This window comes from Peromyscus maniculatus, chromosome 2, assembly GCF_049852395.1.
Source record: "Peromyscus maniculatus bairdii isolate BWxNUB_F1_BW_parent chromosome 2, HU_Pman_BW_mat_3.1, whole genome shotgun sequence".
NCBI classification, from domain to species: Eukaryota; Metazoa; Chordata; class Mammalia; order Rodentia; family Cricetidae; genus Peromyscus; species Peromyscus maniculatus.
The window spans coordinates 128907204-128926953 of NC_134853.1; the positions used below are offsets into that span (position 1 = coordinate 128907204).

Genomic DNA, 19750 nt, shown 5'->3' on the forward strand with positions numbered 1-19750 from the left:
GAAGCGAAGGCAGGAACCCGGAGGCAGGATCCAAACACCGATCCTGAAGGGAGGCTGCTGCTGGCTTGCTCTGCTCTCTGAGGCTTGCCCTGCTCTCTGAGGCTTGCTCTGCTCTCCGAGGCTTGCTCTGCCTTCTTTCTTATGCAACAAGACCACCTGGCCAGGCCTAGCAATGCCCACAGTGGCCCGGGCCCTTCCATACCAATCATTAACTAAGAAGATGCAGAGCCAGGCTTGGTGGCACAGGCTTTTAATCCCAGCACTCAGGAGGCAGAGGCAGGCGGATCTCTGTGAGTTCAAGGACATCCAAGGCTACATAGTGAGACTGTCTCAAAAACAAAGAAAGAAAAGGCCCCTTAGACATGTCCAGAGGCCAATCTGATGAAGGCAATTCTCAAGTGAGGCTCCTTCGTCCTAGGTCACTCCAGTTCCTGTCAAGATACTCACCAACACATTATTCTTTGTATTTTATCTCATGTAATTTCTGTGCCTTATCAACACCTTCTGTTATATACTTAGGCTTTCGGTTTCTTTCCTCATTTCTACTTCCTTTTGAAACAACCATTTACCCTCAAACAAAACGAATTTACCATCTAACCATTAGAAGAATTTCCTTTCTTTTTTGACAAAAATACATTTCATATGTGTAACTTTTATATCTCTTCCTCTTATGTGATGATTTCTATCGATTTTGTCTTTAGAAAACATTTTTTTTTCTTACTAAAATAGCTATATTTCAATGAAAACCTATGATGCTATATAGGAAAAATTGTTAAAAGTCTTTGGAGCACACTCAGACGAGGGCAAGGCTGTGTATCGGAGCACACTCAGTGCTTCCCGGAAGCCGGTCCTTCCCCTCAGCACCGAGGATTCTTTGGAACATCTTGAAGAACCGTACCAGACAGTGACCAGCCAGACAACACTTGACCAAGACATCACTCGGACACAGTTTTTGTCCCTTGTTTCATTTTATTTTTTCTGTTCACATGTCCAACTCATGTCAGCACCCTAAAGACAGACCTGGGCTATCAGACCTCTCTGTTTATTCTCCCTAACATTGTCACACTGATCAAACCTCCTTTCTCTGTCCCTTATCATCCTCCCTCTCTCCCTCCCTGCCTCTCCCTCTTAAAAAAAAAAAAAAAAGGAGGGGACTGGTGAGATGGTTTTGGAAGGATGTGTCGGCCAGCCCTAACCTGATGGCGCTGTTTTGTTTGTGTGTGTGTGTGTGTGTGTTTGCCTGCCCAGAAATGAACTACTCTATCTCAGTTATTATGGTGCTCAGACCTGAGTAATAATTTACACAGATTCCCTGTGATAACTAAGAAACTTAATATGGAGCCAGGCATCCTTTGAGGGACACTGACTTTTTTCTCTGGAATACCTGGCAGATGCTAGTGGCCTGCAGGTGATGTAAGAATAAGGACAATGGAGCCAAGACTTCCTGCACTTGGGAAGCAGAGGCAGGCAGAGTTCAAGTCCAGCCTGGTCTACAGAATGAGTTTCAGGGCAGCCAGGGCTACACAGAGAAACCCTGTCTTGGAAATTAAAAAAAAAAAAAAAAAAAGAACAAAAATAAATAATAATAGGATAATGGGCTGTGAGTTATTAACAGCTGCCTTTCTTCTGTGAAACCTGCTTATCCCCCTGGGGAAGGGGATGAAATGGTCTTTTATTACTATATAGCGGGAAGGAAAATACAACCTAGGGAAGTAAATCCACCACTTTCCTGCCGGGCTGTGAATTCCATGGACGTTTGTAATGTCCACCTTTCTGATGTCTTAATACCCCTCCCTTAACCTGCGCTTCTGCGCGGGGGCTTCTGCGGGCGTGCGTGTTGGCTCTAAGGCCGCCGCTGTCCTGCTTGCCGGAAGAATAAGTTCATCTAAACTAAATCTGAATTAGATCTGAGTCTTTGGTCTTTCAAACACCACATCAGTTTAAGGTTGTAACACTTGTAACTCTTCAAAGGACCAGGATCCGATATCTGGCCCCCACACGGTGGCTCACAACTGTCTGTAACTCCGGTTTCAGGAGATCTCATGCCTCTTATGCTTCTGGGGGCACCAGGCTAGCACGTGACACACAGGCATACATGTAGGCAAAACACTCATACACAAATAAAATAGTTTTTAAAGTCAAATGAGGGTTTTTTTAAAAAAAATTTTGAGACAAGATCTTATTATGTAACCGTAGTTGCCACAGCAGTCTGCCTGTCTTTCCAGTTCAGGAAAGGTGGTGGCTGACTCTCTTCTGGCCTCCAGTGGAAACCAGGCACACAGGGTACACAGGCAAAACACCCAAACACATAAAAAGTAAATAAAGTCATTTTGCCTGGTATTCGAAAAGCCATTCCTGTTCTCTTTTGTTAACTGTTTGCATGGATTTTTTTTTTCTTTTTTTGACAGTGTCTCAGTGGGGCCCTGGCTGACCCAAAACACAATGTGTATGTAGACCAGGCTGGCCTTGAATTCACAAAAATCTACCTACCTCAGTCTCTGGAGTGCTGGAATTAAAGCCACCAAATCCATCTTCTCCTTCACTTTTAAAAGACAGTTTGTTGAATTTGGGATTCTTGATAAATAGGTTTTTTTTTCTTTTAGCATTTTGAATATAGATTGTACAGTTTGCTGTGTTATTTGTTATTTTGTGTTGTTTGCCACAGGCTGGCCTTGAGATCACTGCCTAGCTGCGGATGATCTCTGGCTATTTGTGGTTTGTTTAACAGAGACACTCTCCCTCTGCGTGGGGCGTGCACACACAAATGATCAGTGGCATGAGTTTTACTCTTAGATGGCTTAACAGTGCATCCATAGCTTGGCTCTGGGGGTGTTCTCCTCAGACACTTGATTGATTCACCCTAGATGACCCAACTAGGTCCCTGCAAAGCCTCTACATAGGTAGGTTAGGTGGACAATAGAGTTTAGAAACTGGCGGTTCATAGCTATTTCTATGAGTTAGTTAAACTGGGAGGAGCCAGCATTGACCTTACTGCCTCTGGAAAATGAGACCTTGTCACTGGGTGCAGACCACCCCCCAGTGACTAATGCAGTGACGTGAACTGAGGATACACGTGAAGAAGGTGCACACAACACATTCGGGTTTGGACACCACCTACCTACCCGCGCATCCCAAGGAAATCTGCAGCGTGCCCAGATCTCACCGGGAAGCTGAGCTTTCCCACACCGCCTCGGGGTCTCCGGGGTCGCGGGCCGCCGCACCCTTCCCTCCGCCCGTAGGTGGAGCCCTTTGCGAGGCCTCGCCCGCCCCGGAACTCGGACTCTGGAAGCCAGCGGAGGAGGTCGCCGGTCTCCGCGCTACGGAGCCAGCCTGCTCCCCGATGCTGCGCGCCCTGCCCCGCGCGCTGCGCCTCTCGCGCCCCTGGAGGTCCCCGGGGGCCCGCGACTGCGCCTCCAACGCGACGACCAGGACAGCAGAGATCCAAGTGCACGCGCTGACAGGTCCGGACCAAGGTAAAGTTACGGGCCGGGCGGACCTGGACCCAACACGCCGCCGGGAGACGAAGGCGGGAAGGCAGGAGGATCGGATTTCAGTCCGCCCCAGGGCCGAGAGGGGGCTCCCCGACTTTGACTGGGGTGGACTTTGTCTGTATCGGTTTCCCCAAACTCTCCGGAGGCCTGGGGGGAGGTGCGAAAGGAGAGGAGAGCTCGGAGCGGAGCTGTGCTCCAGGGGATCAGGACCAAGAAGAGTGTTGGCCAGGACTTTTCCTTCGTAGGGCCTTGGCAATGATCCGGGGGGCGGAGATGGCGGATCCAATCCGGAGGGACCTGAGGGGACAAGGGGAGTCCGCTGACACCCAGGGCGAGTTCACGACCATCGGCAGTAAAGTCTTTTATTATACAATATGCTGCGGAGTGTGGGTGTTTGTTTGGACATCAGCTGCATTAGCTGGGTGCGGACCCCTCTCTCCAGTCTGTGTAACCCCATCCCATCTCCTTTCCCGCGTTTGATGTATTTTTTTTTATTGTTCATGCCACATTTATTTACTTATTTTATTATTGAATATGTGTGGTTGCGTGTGCCACAGGGCACATTTTTTTTTTAAAGCAATCTTTTATGTCCTTTGCGAGCATTTATGTCTGTGTATCATAGGAGTGCCTGGTGCCCGCGGAGGCCAGAAGAGGGTGTCATATCCTCCGGAATTGGCATAGACAGTTGTGAGCAGCCACGTGTGATCTGGGTCTTGAACCCAGATCCTCTGGAGTAGCAGCCTGTGTTCTTACCTGCTGAGCCATCTTTCCAGCCTGGCTGACTCATCTTGCTGGCCCCTTGTGTCAGTTTTAACTTATGCAGATGGCAATAGCACTGGACTTTTTATAGTGTCTCTTCCTCCTCAAGGCCTGCACCAAGTTTTGAAGAGCTGCTTTTCTGAATAAATCTAAACTACCACCACCACCTTCCTGCCCCCTCTGTGCATCCGTCACTTTTGACAGACATGAATGGCCACCATTGTCCCACTGAGGCAGAATAGAAAGGGAAAGTTATGGCGACTTGGGGAGAGAAAGGATTCCCCCACCCTAGAGTCTGGTGAAAGCCTCTAGTCAAGGGAGAATGAAGAATTGCATCATGGGGCCAGGCACGTGGTCCACACCTTTAATCCCAGCACTTGGGAGGCAGAGGCAGGTGGATCTGACTGTTCCAGGCCAGCCTGGTTCACACAGCAGGTTCTAGACCAGCTACATAATGAGACCCGGCGGATGATGATGATGATAATTATTCCGCATCGACTGCGGAGATGGCTTAGGGGGAAAAGTCCTTGCCACCCAACCTGACAAGATCCATTCTGAATCCAGGGATCCACAGCGTGGGAGACCTAGCTCACTCAGGTTGTCTTCTGATCTCCACATGATCGACATGGAATGTACATGCTCACACACATACAGACATACACACGATAGACAGATAAATAAACAAACGTAATGTTGTTTTTTGTTTTCGAGACAGGGTTTCTCTGTGTAGCCCAGGCTGTCCTGGAACTCAGAGATCCTCTGCCTCCCGAGTGCTGGGATTAAAGGCGTGCGCCGCCACCACCGCCTGGCTATAAATGTAATTTTTAAAAGAAGTCCAAGGTAATTAACAACACTTGCGCCCTTCCCAGTTGTAAACCTGCAGTTTTCTGGAAAGGCCTTGAACCTGCTGGCCACTAGGGGCAGTCGGGGGTTCGCTGAACAGCCGCAGGCCGGGTCACCAGGAAATAAGCGGAAGTTTGCAGTAGGTGTAGCCTGGGACAGTTCTGATTAGAGAAGCCCCACAGTCGAACCGGTGGCTTAGGCAACAGTTGCAGTTCCAGTAATTCCTGCTACTGGAGTGGCGTTTCTTCACAGTGATCCCAGCAGGGTGTCCAGAGCCAGGACTGCCCCGAGCCAATCTGGCCTTTTGCCAAAGAAAGGAGTTCATCACGGCAGCTTCCGGCTCAGGCTGCCCTGTGTAAACTAGGAAGCAAGGACCTGGCTCGCCCACTCCCAACAATAGATAGCAAGGAATTGAACATTGAATAGATTTTTATAACATGGTATTTTGGGTGGGAGGAGGGGGCACAGGCCACAAAGCGTGTGTGGAGGTCAGAGGACAATTTGCAGGTTTTGATTCTCCATTATGTGGGTCCCACGAATGAACTCACATTGTCAGGCTTGTCAGGCTTGGCAGTAAACACCTCTACCCACTGGGCCATCTTTTCTGGCCCCAGAAATGAATATTTTATTTATTTTTTTGTTTTGTTGTTTTTCCAAGACTGGGTTTCTCTGTGCAGCTTTGGCTGTCCTGGAACTCACTCTGTAGCCCAGGTTGGCCTTGAACTCAGAGATCCACCTGCCTCTGCCTCCTGAATGCTGGGATTAACGGCATGTGCCCCCATTGTCTGGCTTATTTTATTTTTTTCTTCTTAAAGATTTATTTTTATCATATGTATATGAGTATTTTGCCTGCTTGTATATATGTGCACACATGTGTGCCTGGTTTCCTTGGAGACTAGAAGTGGATGTTGGATCTCCTGGACCTGGAGTTACAGATAGTTGTGAGCCACAATGTAGATGCTGGGAACTGAGTGAGGGTCCTTTGGAAGAGCAGCCTGTGCTCTTCCTAACCACTGAGCCATCGTTCCAGCCCCTGTAATTAGTATTCTTAGCAGTGTTCACCAATGCTTAACCCCTCGGCCAAATCCCTTTAGAAAGCGTTTTGTCTTCTCTGCTCTGTCTTATAAAAAAGATGTCCACTCTAAGATCTGTCCCACTGACTTCAGACAGACTCGTCTGAAGTGTTCAGATTGGGTCTCTTGCTGGGCATAGAGGTATATACTCTCGTAAGCCCAGTCATTGGTAGGTAGAATCAGGAGAATCGGGAGTTCAAGGCTACTCTGATCTGGGCAGGGTAGCACTTGCCTTTGTTTTGTTTTGTTTTTCAAGGCGGGGTTTCTCCGTGTAGCTTTGGAACCTGACCTGGAACTTGCTCTGCTGTGTAGACCAGGTTGGCCTTGAACTCACAGAGATCTGCCTGCCTCTCCTTAGTGCTGGGATTAAAGGTGTGTACCACCACATGCCTTTAATCCCAGCACTTGAGAAGTGGAAGCAGGTAAATCTCTGTGAGGCTAGCCTGGTCTACATGGTGAATTCCAGGTGTGTCAGGGATACATTGGAGACCTTGTCTCCAATAAATAGATGCATTTTCTGGGGCTGAGGATATAGCTCAGTCAGTAGAGTCCTCCCCTAGCATACATGACCCTGGCTTTGATCGACAGCCGCACATAAACTGGATGAGGTGGCCCTTGCCTGTAATCCCAGTGCTTAGGAGGTAGAGGCAGAAGGATCAGCTGCTATGGAGCCAGATTGGCTACATTGCAACCTGGAGGCCCGTCTGGGTTACATTAGACTCCATCTCAACAATTATATTAATAACAATAATTTTCTGGAAAAAGAAAGAAATCCACGGAGGTGGTTTCTACAAATTGAGGAAAGGAGCTGGACTGACTGGTCAGGGCTGGTGGTGAAGCCCTGGGGTGGCTGTTTCAGTTCTATTTCTTTATCCTGGCTGGCGGATACAAGGATATTTGCCTGAATATTACTCTTTAGAGGGAAATGGATGGTTGGGGGTGGGGGAGAATCATATGGAAGGAGCTACAGAATCACAGGAACATATATGAGAGAGCGTGTGGATCCGTGTACCGTGCTGGTAGCTCGTTTCTCTTGTAGCTCTGATTCACAGTTCACACGCAGAGAGAGAAAGAGAAGGTTATTCTATTTAACGGTTGGAGAAACTGAGGCTCAAGTCGAGTGTGTGGCTTTCTGCAGCTCACACTGCTCCTCAAGGGAAGAGGCTACCCTGAACCTGGGCCTCCTGCCTCCAGGCCTCAGTCTGACTGAGCGGGGTCAGCTGGCTCACTCAAGGCTGCCTGTCCCTTGCAGGAATCACTGAGATTCTGATGAACAGACCTCATGCCCGAAATGCCCTGGGGAACATCTTCGTCAGTGAGGTGAGAACGGGCACACCAGGGCGTGGCCAGGGATGGGCCAGGAGGAACCTGACTCATTGTCCTCTGTCCACTCCAGCTGCTGGAAGCCTTGGCCCAGCTTCGGGAAGACCAGCAAGTCCGAGTCCTGATCTTCAGAAGTGGAGTGAAGGGTGTGTTCTGTGCAGGTGGGTGCCCTCCCACCCTCTCCTCCTCAGGGATTGGTGTGCCTTAGGGCTCTCACAGTGAACGCGGGTGAAGTTCCTCGCCAAGTCTGGTTTACATGGCTAGACTAGGACTCAGTTTGAACTTGGTCTCTCTGGCCCACATCTTTGTTCTTTCTGGTCTACCTTCCTTCCTGATAAGTTTTAAATCCCCCGGGTGCTGGGTTCCCACCACTGCTGATGTAATAAGCCAAATCAAACCGAATTAATCTCGGTTTAATGAGCAAAGCAATCCTGGGTGACCCTTGGGAAGGCAGGGGAAGGGTCACATGGTAAATATGGCTACCAGGTGTTGTACCCATTTCATGAAACCCCCAGAGGCCACCAAGGAGCCAGTTTCCCATGCAAGCACATAAGGGTCCTTTTATTGTCAGGTTCAACCTGGGCCGCCGCACTGCAGATGGAGGGAAATGTGGCTTCAGCCGCAAGCCCAGGTGTTGAGAGTTCTTATAGAGAAAAACCTGCAAGCCGGGAATTACATACTTTGGCAATTTGGGATTGGGTGCAAGGCAATGTTTTGAAACTATTGGTCTAGACTTGGGGCTTGAAACCACATTTGAAACCATTGGGTTAGACTTTTTGATGGGGAACCACAACTTGCTGAGCAGGATTATCTGGACTGCTCAGCAAGATAATCTGGATGTCTTCAAGGGCCATAAACTGCAGACAGGATGTCTGCAGGAGGATACTGTTCTGTATCTGTTGGAGTTGTCATGGCACATTCCTGAGGTCCTTCCTGGAACTGAGTACAGCAGGTGGTCTAAGATGGTGGCCCTACCCTAAGATGGGGTCTGTATTGCCTTCACACCAGGCCTTAAATGCCTTGTAGGCATGGTCTTGAGCAGCCCCAGGGAGGGGCTGGCTTTTGGCGGGCTTTGAGGGGGCAGGTTCTGGGGCAAGAAATGGGAGAGGGGAGTTGAGGTGGAGCTTCCACCAGAACATTCCAGACTCTTTGGGTATGTGGGTGCCAGGGGCTGAGGGGGGCTCCCACCAGAACATTCCAGACACTCTGGGTATGTGGGTGCCAGGGGCTGAGGGGGGCTCCCACCAGAACATTCCAGACACTCTGGGTATGTGGGTGCCAGGGGCTGAGGGGGGCCTCCACCAGAACACTTCCTTCACTCTGAGTTCCAACATGCTCACAAGGTAAATTCCAGTCCTTGTCCCTAGAGCTCTGCCCCCAACCTGCATCACCTGGCTCTCACAAGGGCACCTTGAACTTGTTTCAAATGCCGCCCAAGCCTACAAGAGGGGAGTCAAAAAACACAACTCTTAGCCTCCTTGGACCCCACAACCCAACCTTTAAAGAATTGATTAGCTAAGTGTGATGACACATGCCATAATCCCGGCACTTTGGAGACTAACGAGATAAAAATGGTAATAATTAGCTTTTAGTCTTACTATTTTTTTGTTTTTGTTTCCTTTTCTTTCTTTTTTTAAGAGACATTCTTTTCTGTAGCCCAGGCTAGCCTTGAACTCACTTTGTAGCTGAGGATGATCTTGGACTTCTGATCCTCATATCTCCACCTCTAAGTGCTGGAATTACAGGTGTGTGCCACCATCCCCAGCTTGTGATCTTTTTATTATTTATTTATTTTATTTTATTTTTTGTGGAAAGTCTTCCCTCTGGAGGCTGGGGAGGTGGTTCAGCAATTAAGAGCATATACTGGTAGCTTAGGCAGGCATGGTGGTGGAGTAGTCCAGAGCTATATCCTGACCCGAAGGCAAAGACCAGGGAGGGAGGAGAAAGAGAAGGAGGGAGGGAGAGAGGGGGAGGGGAGGCGAGGAGGCTGGGCAGTAACACACTTCCAACAAGGCCTCACCTCCTAATCCTTCTCAAAGAGTGCTATTCCCTAGTGATGAGGCATTCAAATATATGAGCCTATGGGGGCCATTCTTATTCAAACCACCACAGCTACTATTCCAGAGGACCTAAGTGTGGGTCCCACCACCCACACCAGAAGGCTCACAGCCACCTGTAACTCCAGCTCCGGCAGATCTGTTGCTTTCTTCTGGCCTCTGCATAGATGTACACACAGACAACACACACATAATTTAAAATAAAATATTTAAAGGCCAGCTGTGGTGGCACATGCCTTTAATGCCAGCACTCTGCAGAGGCAGACAGATCTCTGTGACTTTGAGACTATGTTGGTCTACATAGTGAGCTCCAGGACAGCCAAAGTTACACAGTAAACCCTGTCTGGGAAAAGAGAGAGAGAGAAAAGGAAAATTGTTTTTCTTCTGTCTGTAAGTTTTCTCTTCATGCTCTTGACACGTGTTCTTTTCATATTTTTTAAGATTTATTTTTAGGGGGCTAGAGAGATGGCTCAGCAGTTAAGAGCACCAACAACCACATGGTGGCTCACAACTATCTAGACAGGATCTGATGCACTGTTCTGGCCTGCAGAGCACTCATACATAAATATAAATAAAACTTAAAAAAGATTTAATTTGTGTGTATGAGTGTTTTGCTGCAATGATGTACGCATTCAGTTTCCAAGGAGTCCAGAAGAGGGTGCCAAATCCTTTGGAACTGGAGTTACAGATGGCTGTGAGCCACCATGCGGGTGCTGTGAATTGGCTCGGGTCCTCTGGAAGGGCAGTCTTCACCACGGAGCCACCTCTCCAGCCCCTCGACGGTGTCCTTTGATGTACAAAGGATGTTCACTTTGAAGAAGTCCACTCTGTTTTTATACTGTGGTTGCCCCTCTCTTTCCGGATGCCTGCTTCCCCCACTGGCTCCTGGGTTTCCTGCTTCCTCCGCTTCCTCCCTGACTGCTTCTGCTCAAGTCTCCTTTGCTGGCTCCTTTAACCACCTGGGGTTTTGTAACAGGCCATTTCCTGGTGGTCACCAGCAGCTTGCCCTCTGCAGGTGCAGACCTGAAGGAGCGGGAGCAGATGAGTGCTGTGGAGGTGGGAATCTTCGTCCAGCGCCTCCGGGGTCTGATGAGTGAGATTGGTGAGAGTCTGAGAGCGGGGTGGAGGGCTGGGGGCCCCTGCTGGCACCTCCTCTGCCTGGCCCACCCTGGCTCTAAAGGGAGTATTCTTTCTGTTTGGAGCTCAGTGAAGGCACAAGGGATTACTTGGGGTGGGTTGGGTTGGGGAAGGACATTTCTTCTCTTCCTTTTTAAGATGATGATGATGATGATGATGACAATGGTTATTATTTTAGACACCCCGGGTAGTCTAGGCTGGACCTCCCTCACTGCTGGGATTACAGGCATGCATATGCCACCAAGCCTAGCTACAAGTTATTGCTAGCAGCCCTAGCTCTTTAGCCATGTACCCAGTCCAGTGGACCTCCTTGTCCTCAGGGTTCCTGCCTAGTAACTCCAGACGGTCAAGTGAACTGAACACACTTTCAGGCTTTGACAATGGCTGTTCCTACTGCCTGGCATACCCTTCCCAGCCTCCTGAACCTTCAGCCACCCTAAAAAGGCCTCCGATGCTTCCTCCTACAGGAAGTCCTCCTCACCAGCTCTAAGCTCCCTCTTCTCAGAGCGCAGAAGGCCTCAGATTGTCATTGCCTGGTTAGGAGTTTGCCTTCCCTTCTTAGGCTGATCCCCATGGGAGGCAGGACCACATCTGGTTGAGTTCCATGCCGGGACCCTGCACAGGGCCTGGCACACAGGGAAGCAGGTCCCAGCAAGAGGGCGGGGCTGCAGCATCAGCCCATTTCCCTGTTCCCAACCCCCAGAACTTACCTTATTGGGAAAAATCGTTTCCTTCTCAGAAAATCTGGCTGAGGTATCAGGTGAGGTTCCTCACCCTGGGATCCGCAGGGGCCTCTGCCCTGGACCTTGGGCCTCATGTCTCTGCCCTGGGCCTGCTGGCCCCGCTCGGTTTTGCAGGCTAAGCCCATCTTTGTCTCCACAGCTGCCTTCCCTGCACCCACCATTGCAGCCATGGACGGGTTTGCCTTGGGCGGGGGCCTGGAACTTGCCCTGGCCTGTGACCTCCGAATAGCAGGTACTTAAGTCAGCGGGCACGCGTGGCCTTCCAAACAAGAGAGAAACCGAGGGGCAGCGTAGGAGACAGGGAAGCAGGGGAAGAGGGGCAGCGTAGGAGACAGGGAAGCAGGGGAAGAGGGGCAGCGTAGGAGACAGGGAAGCAGGGGAAGAGGGGCAGCGTAGGAGACAGGGAAGCAGGGGAAGCTGCTTCACCACCCACTGCTGTTCTCTAGCATGCCCGGGAGGGCGGCTGGCTTTCCTCATCTGAGAAAGGCTGCAGGAGCCTCTGAGCCGCAGCTGACTGCAGCAAAGAGAGGTGCAGCCAAGCAGGACCAGGTTAGGGAGTGTGGCCATCTAGATCCAGCCAGATCTGATTCACTTGAACTGAACAAAGGTGAGCCACGAGGGCTGTCTGTCACTGTCCCAACTCACTGCAAAGGTGACTGGGCAGTGCGATCTGGTTCATGCGCCAGCCAGGCTTGTGGTTACTTGTTCTACAGTTGAGCCCTAAGTCGGGGAGGATAACCAAGGTCAGTGATCACTTTTCAAGGTCAGACTTAGCTGGGAGAGTCCTTCTTAGAGGCAGACAGTTGGAGTGCCACTGAGGTGTCCACCCCTCTCATGCCTTCCCTTTCAAACCCAGGGATATTAAATTATGTATCCAGGCATGAAGGCGCCTTCTGTCTACAGTGTGTGCAGAGGAGACACTTGAGGGGGGATTTGGGGTGTGGCTCAGGAGTAGAGGGTTTGCCTAGCATGCCTAAGGCTTGGTTCCATTCCCAGTCTCACACACACACACACACACACACACACACACTCACTCACTCACTCACTCACTCACTCACTCACTCACTCACAAAAAATAGTTGAAGAGGGTTTGATCCTACAGCCAGGCAACAGCAGAAGGCCACTCACTTGCCCAAGGCAGCTAACTCAGAGTGGAGAATGAAAAGCTCTCTTGACAAGGCTACGGTTGCTATGGTGCAGCCCCATTTTACTGCCTACACCACACAGGTCAGGGGACGTGTATTTAGGGAACTCAGCAGAGGAGTATGAAGGGAAAGCACCCAGGAAGCAAAACTTAGAAGACTGCCCTGTGAACCTTCAGGGAAATTTCAGGCTGCTAGAACCTATGAAGAAGAACCACAGTTCTAACAGGCACCATGGACCTCAGGGTCCATGAGACGGAAAATCCAGTGACCTACACATCAACGTCAGGCATCCACCTGGGACCCATTCCTTGTTGCTGGCACTCACTGCATTGTGATGTGGGCAGAAGGGCAGCCATCTTTTCCCCCAGTGGATGCTCAGGAAGGGAAGACCTGTTGATTGACAATCACAGCAGCTGGGTGGTGGGTGGCTGGCCTGGGCGGAGTCTGGAGAGGTCTGGGTATGGCCAGACCTTGAGGAAGTAGTAGGAGGGGTAGAGTTATGGTCTACTCTGGGACTAGTAATGGAGGATGGGCAAGGGGCAACTTCATTCTTTTCTGTCTCAACAGCTTCCACAGCTGTCATGGGGCTAATTGAGACCACTCGGGGACTTCTTCCAGGAGCAGGTAACTTCACCTGACCCACTCCCCTGTCCTAGGTCATTTCCTCCTTCCGTCCTGAGTTTCTCTGAATCTGCCTTTCTCAACCGGCCTCACTGTTCTCACCTCTCCATACTGGCAGGAGGGACTCAGAGGCTGCCCCGCTGTCTGGGCGTGGCCCTAGCCAAGGAGCTCATCTTCACAGGCCGGAGAGTGAACGGGGTGCAGGCCCATGAGTTAGGCCTGGTGAACCACGCTGTGGCTCAGAATGAGGAGGGCAACGCTGCCTACCACCGGGCACTGGCACTGGCTCAGGAGATCCTGCCCCAGGTACGGTAACAGCTGGCGCACAGAAGGGAGGGATGATGGGAGGCCCAGGGGACCAGATGTTTCCTGGAGCTGCACAAGACCCACATACCTAAAGACAAAAAGTGGCACCCTAGAGTTCTGGCACCTCTTCGGTTACCCAGGCGCTAAAGCCAACTTTAATTCTGAACTAAAACAGTGAATTCAGAAGGACTGGGATCCAGTGGGCTTCAAGCTATCAAAGCTGCCGTGTCCGGTAACTTCCTGTGATGACGGCAACCTTCATCTCTTGTACGGAGTGTTGGGGCAAGGTGAAGTTATTTAAATTGGACTCAACAGTCCCTCAGCCACACTAGATACCTTTCAAATGCCAGGTTGCACATGGGAGATTGCCCGGCACTGCCTTTACTTAGGTGTCCCCAAACACTAGATCTGCAACCAGTCACCTTTCCTACCAGAACTGCATAGAGGATTGTCTCTTGAAATATTCAGGACATACATTAACTCATTTTTAAAAATCCTTAACGAAGAACTGGGAGTCGGCAGAGGGGACTTCATACATTCTAAACAAGCACTCCTCCTTGGCTAGTGAGTTAAAGGCTAGCCTGGGAGGCTATGTATGCATGAGTCCTGGGGTCCATCCCCCAGCATTGAAGGGAGTGATCCCATAAGATTTAAACTCCTTGCTGGGTAGGTTTAGATCCAGGATCTACTTGAGTCTCCAAGGCTCTGAGGTCTGCTGGCTTTTCACAAAGGACACTGGAAGTGAGGTTGTGATCTCAAGTTTTCATAAAGGTGTAAGGCAACTGAACCTTAGTACTGAAACACAGACAGATTACAGTCAAACCCAAGATTGCTGAATGTGTGTCTGGGAGGTCAGCCAGTAAGTGTTTGCCACCCAAGCATGAGAATCTGAGTTCAGTCCCCAGAACAAATGTAAAAAATTCCAGGGGTTTGTCTGGTGGCCAATGAGAGACTGTGTCTTAAAAAAATGTGGACCAGCATGGCAAAGGATGAGATGTGAGGCTGACATCTGGTCTATACACACCAACACAGGCGGAAATGCACACAAACACAGAGACACTCTTAAGTAGAATCTGTACAAAATTTTAATTTTGAAGTCAAATATATTAATTTCTAAACATTCCTAAACATTCCTAAATGTTACAAAACAACCAAAATACAAACTTAGAAAAATATTAGCCATACATCAGTTTAACATTATGATGACATTTGAAGCTGGGCATGGCGGCATATGCCTTTAAGTCCAGCAGGCAGAGGCAGGTGGGTCTCTGTGAGTTCGAGGCCAGCCTGGTCTACAGAGCGAGTTCCAGGACAGGCAGAATTGTTACACAGAGAAACCCTGTCTCGAGGAGGAAAAAAAAATTACATCAGAAGCCAGCTGTGTAATGCTAGCCCTCAGGAGGCTGAGGTATAAGGATTTGAGTTCAAGACCAGCGTGGGCTACTGCGATCCTGTCCTAAGCCCCCCAAACTTGTAACTTTTTTGGAGAAGAGGGGAACTTCCCCAGTCTCTTAAATCGAAATAATCCACATGCTGAGATGTTCTTTAATTGGGGGTCAGGACAACTAATTCGTTTCAGACTGTTTTCTATCTGTGTTCTCTGGCAAGGAAAGCAGAGTACAAATATAACAATATGAAAATAGAAATCATGGATTTGAAGTTGTGTAGGAAGAAGTATGGGAGGGTTTGGAGAGAAAAACAAAGATTTGAGAAATGAAATAAAGCCGGGCGGTGGTGGCGCACGCCTTTAATCCCAGCACTCGGGAGGCAGAGGCAGGCGGATCTCAGTGAGTTCAAGGCCAGCCTGGGCTACCAAGTGAGTTCCAGGAAAGGCGCAAAGCTACACAGAGAAACCCTGTCTCGAAAAAACCCAAAAAAAAAAAAAAAAAAAAAAAAGAGAAATGAAATAAAATTGCAATATTAATAGTAAACAACAAAAACTTGCCAAACTTTAAAAAAAGTATTTGAATTATAGTCTGTCTCCTTTAACTGAGACATCCATTAATTGCAGCACTGCTCACAAAAATGAAAATTATCAAACCAGCCTCTAGACCCATTAACAATTTGATGGATATAGTATACACACACACACACACACACACACACACACAAAGATGAGCCCGATGCCCTCTGGAGGGCAGCCTTCTGCTGACAAACTTCCCAAAGTCTCTGAAGGACCAAGGGAGTGACTGAAGCCTCCACAGAGGAAGCCAGGCTAGCGAGCTCGCTGGACATGTAAGCTCGATATTGCCTTTTTGAATAAATCGAACGGAAGTCCAGGGTGATCCAGGTTTCCGCATACATGGCATTATCCTAGATTTACGAGCATGTCAGTGCCTCAAAAGTAGGTAAAGGGAGGGTTGGGGACGTGGCTCAGTGGTAGAATGTCTGCCTAGCACACACAAGACTGTAGCTAGGTTCAATCCTTAGTACTGCCCCCCCCCCAAAAAAAAGCAGGAATGATAGGCAGTGCACACCTTTACACCCAGCAGAGCCAGAGCCACATTGTCTCTAAGGTAAAACCAAAGTAACTTTTGTGTTTTTTAGACCTTTCTAAACAGGGACTGTGTAGTAAGCAATTACCACCTAGCGGGCAAACCATTGAATACAGAGTGAAATGGTTCTAGAGTTTACTCAGATCTATTAAGATATTAAAGGTGCGGCACACGCCTTTAATCCCAGCACTCGGGTGGCAGAGCCAGATGGATCTCTCTGAGTTCGAGGCCAGCCTGGTCTACAGAGTGAGTTCTAGGACAGCCAGGGCTGCTGTTATTCAGAGACACAAAAAGGTATAAAATAAACCCCAACACTAGCACTGGCTGGGAAGAGGGCTGGAAGGGAAGGAGCAGTGGGAGGGTGACTGGGAGCTGGGGGCTCGCTGATACTTGTGGTCCCAGTGCTTCAATCCCATGAGCCTCTATTTCACAACTGTAAAATATGTAAATGTCTGCAAGCACTGTGACCACCTTTGTGGCACATGCCTGTACTCCTGAGGCTAAGAACCACAAGGAAGACCAGCTTCAACAAGATCTTAAATGTTTGCTCTGAGATGAGGGGCTCCCTGTGGGTCTAACTCAGTGGGAGAGCGCTTGCCTAGCAGGGGCGAAGCTCTGGGTTTAATGTCCAGCTCCAAAGACTTTGTGACTGCAGTGGGTAGGACATGTTGGAAGGATGGGCTGACGGCAACCTCTGCTGGTTAAGACTAAAAGGGCCAAGAAGTGTGCTTCCTTCATTACAGAAAAGGGAGCTTGACTTAAGAGGTATAGCCCCAGGAAAGCTGGATACAGAATCAGACCCTTGTAAGCACTGTGTCTCTTTAGTCCAAGTCTCTGGATGTTCTCTCCCCCAGGCTCCCATTGCTGTGCGACTGGGCAAAGTTGCCATCGACCGAGGAATGGAGGTAAGATTCCAGTGGTCAGGACTTATCTGTCAATGTCAGTCATTGGCTAGGATGTAGCAGATTCCTACCACGCAGCTGTCAAGAATTCAGAAACGGATTCTCTGAACACCCCTGGAGTCGGAGCCCTGTGTGCGTGCCCCTCACTTCAGTGGGTGTTAATATTGATGGTGTTCTGTCTCCACGGCTTCTGTATAGGTTCAGAAGGGCAAAACCACATGAAAGTGGGCAGTAAGAAGGCAGGTCTGTGTGGTCCTCAGCTCATGTACCTAGGCTTGGGCCTAAGTGCAGGTCTCAGGACATTAGTTTACCTGTCAATTCTTCCCCTGCACACTGCACCAGACCTGAGATGCAGGGATGAAATATGTCCACTGCCTACATGGTATTAATGGTAACAGTCCAGGACTGGCTCAGTGCTTGTTGGCTAGCATGAGGTCCTAACTTCAATCCCCAACTATGAAAAGAATTACCGCTCATTTTGATATTTGAAAGGGTGTGTGTGTGTGTGTGTGTGTGTGTGTGTGTGTGTGTGTGTGTGTGTGTATGTTCAATCCTCAGTGGGTTGGGGGGGCAGGGAAAGTAGGGTAGGCTCCAGAGAAAGGTTAAAATACAAGCAGAAACACGGGCATATAAATGGAGGATTGACTGACTGGGAATGGCAAGATGGCAACCAGGAAGGGAGGAGTCTCAATCCAAAGACCGAGTCTCTCCCGTGACTGCTGCATCCAGGACTTCAGTTCGATTAGCCCAACCTTCTAACATGTCTCAGGCTTCTCCTCAGCAGATCAAACGCTTGCTCTGAACAGTCTTGCTAGTGACTGCCAGTATCAGCAACAGTGGGCATGAGGCCGCAGAGGCTAGAGAATGTGCCAGTTCGTAAAGACCAGAGCCTCACTCCTAAGCCCTGCCAATAGGCATGGCCAGGCAGCCAGGAGGAAGAGACACTGGCTGAAACATGCAGAAGCTACCTCTACCTAGAAGCCACATTCCACACCCTCCTCCCCATTTCTCTCAGCATCCTTCATCACTGCTGTGAAGTCCAAGCATCAGCTACGGAGCAGCAGTTATTTCTGCTCAGACTGGTAGAGACAGTAGGGTGGGCTGGCTCTTCCATGTGGATGGCGTTGGACAAAGTCATATTGAATCAGCTAGTCCTTTTTTGCAGGTGGACATCGCATCAGGGATGGCCATTGAACACATGTGCTATGCCCAGGTACGTAACTACTGTTGGCTTGTGATGCCTGTTGGGGGCTAAGCAAATATGGGGAGGCTCATGCAGTCTAACGATGCCAGCGCCTCCTAACGAACAGGTCTTCACCTCAAGACTCTTCCTTAATCATCTGATACCCAGAGAGCCAGAACAAAAAGATACTTCACAAACAGGAAAAAAAAATGACTTTTTAGCCTCTATTGGGGGCTAAACTGGAGTTAGCATGCTAAGGCATGGTTAGAACACGCAGACAACCTTGATATGCATATTATTTTGATAACTTGTGAGAAGGGGGGGAGCTACTCTCCATCATAACAAATAGACAAAAATCCTAAGCTTGTGAACAGAACCTGTCACCACCCTCACAGGCGCTCCACATTCTCAATGCAGACAGAGCCTATTCTAACTGAGCTCTGCAGAGGTCAATAATGACTGCCCAGCTGCTAGAGGCGGGCCTTCCGGAGACAGCAGCCCTTGGGGCTCACACCTTTGCATAACCCAGAGTCCAGAGACAATGGGAACACTTGGACCCAGATGCTGCCACAGGCTAGATCTATTTATGCAATGGCCTTGTTATTCTCTGGTCCTGTTCTTCCCAAACTAATATCCACTGTATCTTTGCAGAACATCCCAACCCAGGACCGGCTGGAAGGGATGGCCGCCTTCAGGGAGAAACGCCCCCCGAAATTTGTCGGCAAGTGAGCCCTCTCGAGTTCACCTCTGGCCTTCAGTTTCTTCACGAGAACAATGACAGACACTGTGATTGGCACGGTGCCTAGAACCACGGTGCTGCCCCAGCCGCCCACTGCCACCTTCCACACTGCTCGTCTTGGGTGTCACTAGGGTTCTCTTTGAGTGAAGAGAACCAGAGAACCTTCTGGTTCTCTTCACTCAAATAAGCTCTGGGTCTTTGTCACTGGCTCTGATCACCATGGACCAGTGAGAAAGAAGCCCTTGTTTCTTCCTCACAGAAAAAAAAATCTATCCAGGTTTATTGGAGCAAGTGTCAGGAGCCAGTCCACAGGCTCCAGCTCTCTAGAGATAACTCCGTGGAAATTCTGGACAAACCATTTAACCTCTCCAGAACTCAGCTTTTTTATCTGGAAGTTAATCAGTTGTGATGACCTAAAAATCCTTGTGTTCAATAAACATGCTACAACCATTAGCTTGTAATGAGATTGTGGGGACCAGTGGACTGTGCCTTCTGCAGACAGTCGAGTGGCGGCAGGAAGGCCTTTGGTAGTCTCCAGGAGACTGACAGACAGGGTTAGCGGCCCTGAAAGAAGGGACGGGGAATCGGGTGGGCAAAAGAGGACTGGGTGCCTGGAGGGCAAGTGGCATTTAACTGGCATGAGCAAAAGAGAGCTAGAAGGTGCCACACTTGGAAAATAAAAGGTATCCAAGGCCGGCTCCTCCCAGGCCCCTGCACACCCACTAAATGCCCACCTCCTCTCTTCTTCTACCAAGCTCTGGCTGAGCATCCTCAGTACAAGCTTGGCCTGGAGTCACCGAAGCATGGATCAGGGTGTACACCAACCATGCTGTTGGTTTGCTGCCAAAGCATATACCATGTCTGTATCCCCGAAGGGATGAAACCACAGGAGTCCAGGCCTTGGGATCAGCACCATCCACACCACCTTCCTGA

General features: G+C 49.5%; 1 protein-coding gene across 3 annotated transcripts; it reads left to right on the plus strand.

Annotated features, from left to right (window-relative positions):
* The first annotated feature begins 3140 nt into the window (after nt 1-3140).
* Echdc2 (enoyl-CoA hydratase domain containing 2) lies at nt 3141-19267 on the plus strand. 3 transcript variants are annotated; one of them, XM_006977725.4, is made up of 10 exons: nt 3141-3473; nt 7419-7486; nt 7563-7650; nt 10562-10648; nt 11566-11658; nt 13139-13195; nt 13311-13498; nt 16848-16898; nt 18061-18108; nt 18730-19267. In XM_006977725.4, exons 1-10 carry the CDS (start codon nt 3341-3343, stop codon nt 18805-18807), a joined length of 891 nt encoding a protein of 296 aa, XP_006977787.2. In that variant the 5' UTR covers nt 3141-3340; the 3' UTR covers nt 18808-19267. The 3 variants fall into 3 exon arrangements, with proteins under 3 accessions (XP_006977787.2, XP_042127520.2, XP_076420807.1); XM_042271586.2 differs by lacking the exons at nt 3141-3473; nt 7419-7486 and adding an exon at nt 9146-9234 and having other exon boundaries at nt 7580-7650; XM_076564692.1 differs by lacking the exons at nt 3141-3473; nt 7419-7486 and adding an exon at nt 9128-9234 and having other exon boundaries at nt 7590-7650.
* Nucleotides 19268-19750: the final 483 nt, after the last annotated feature.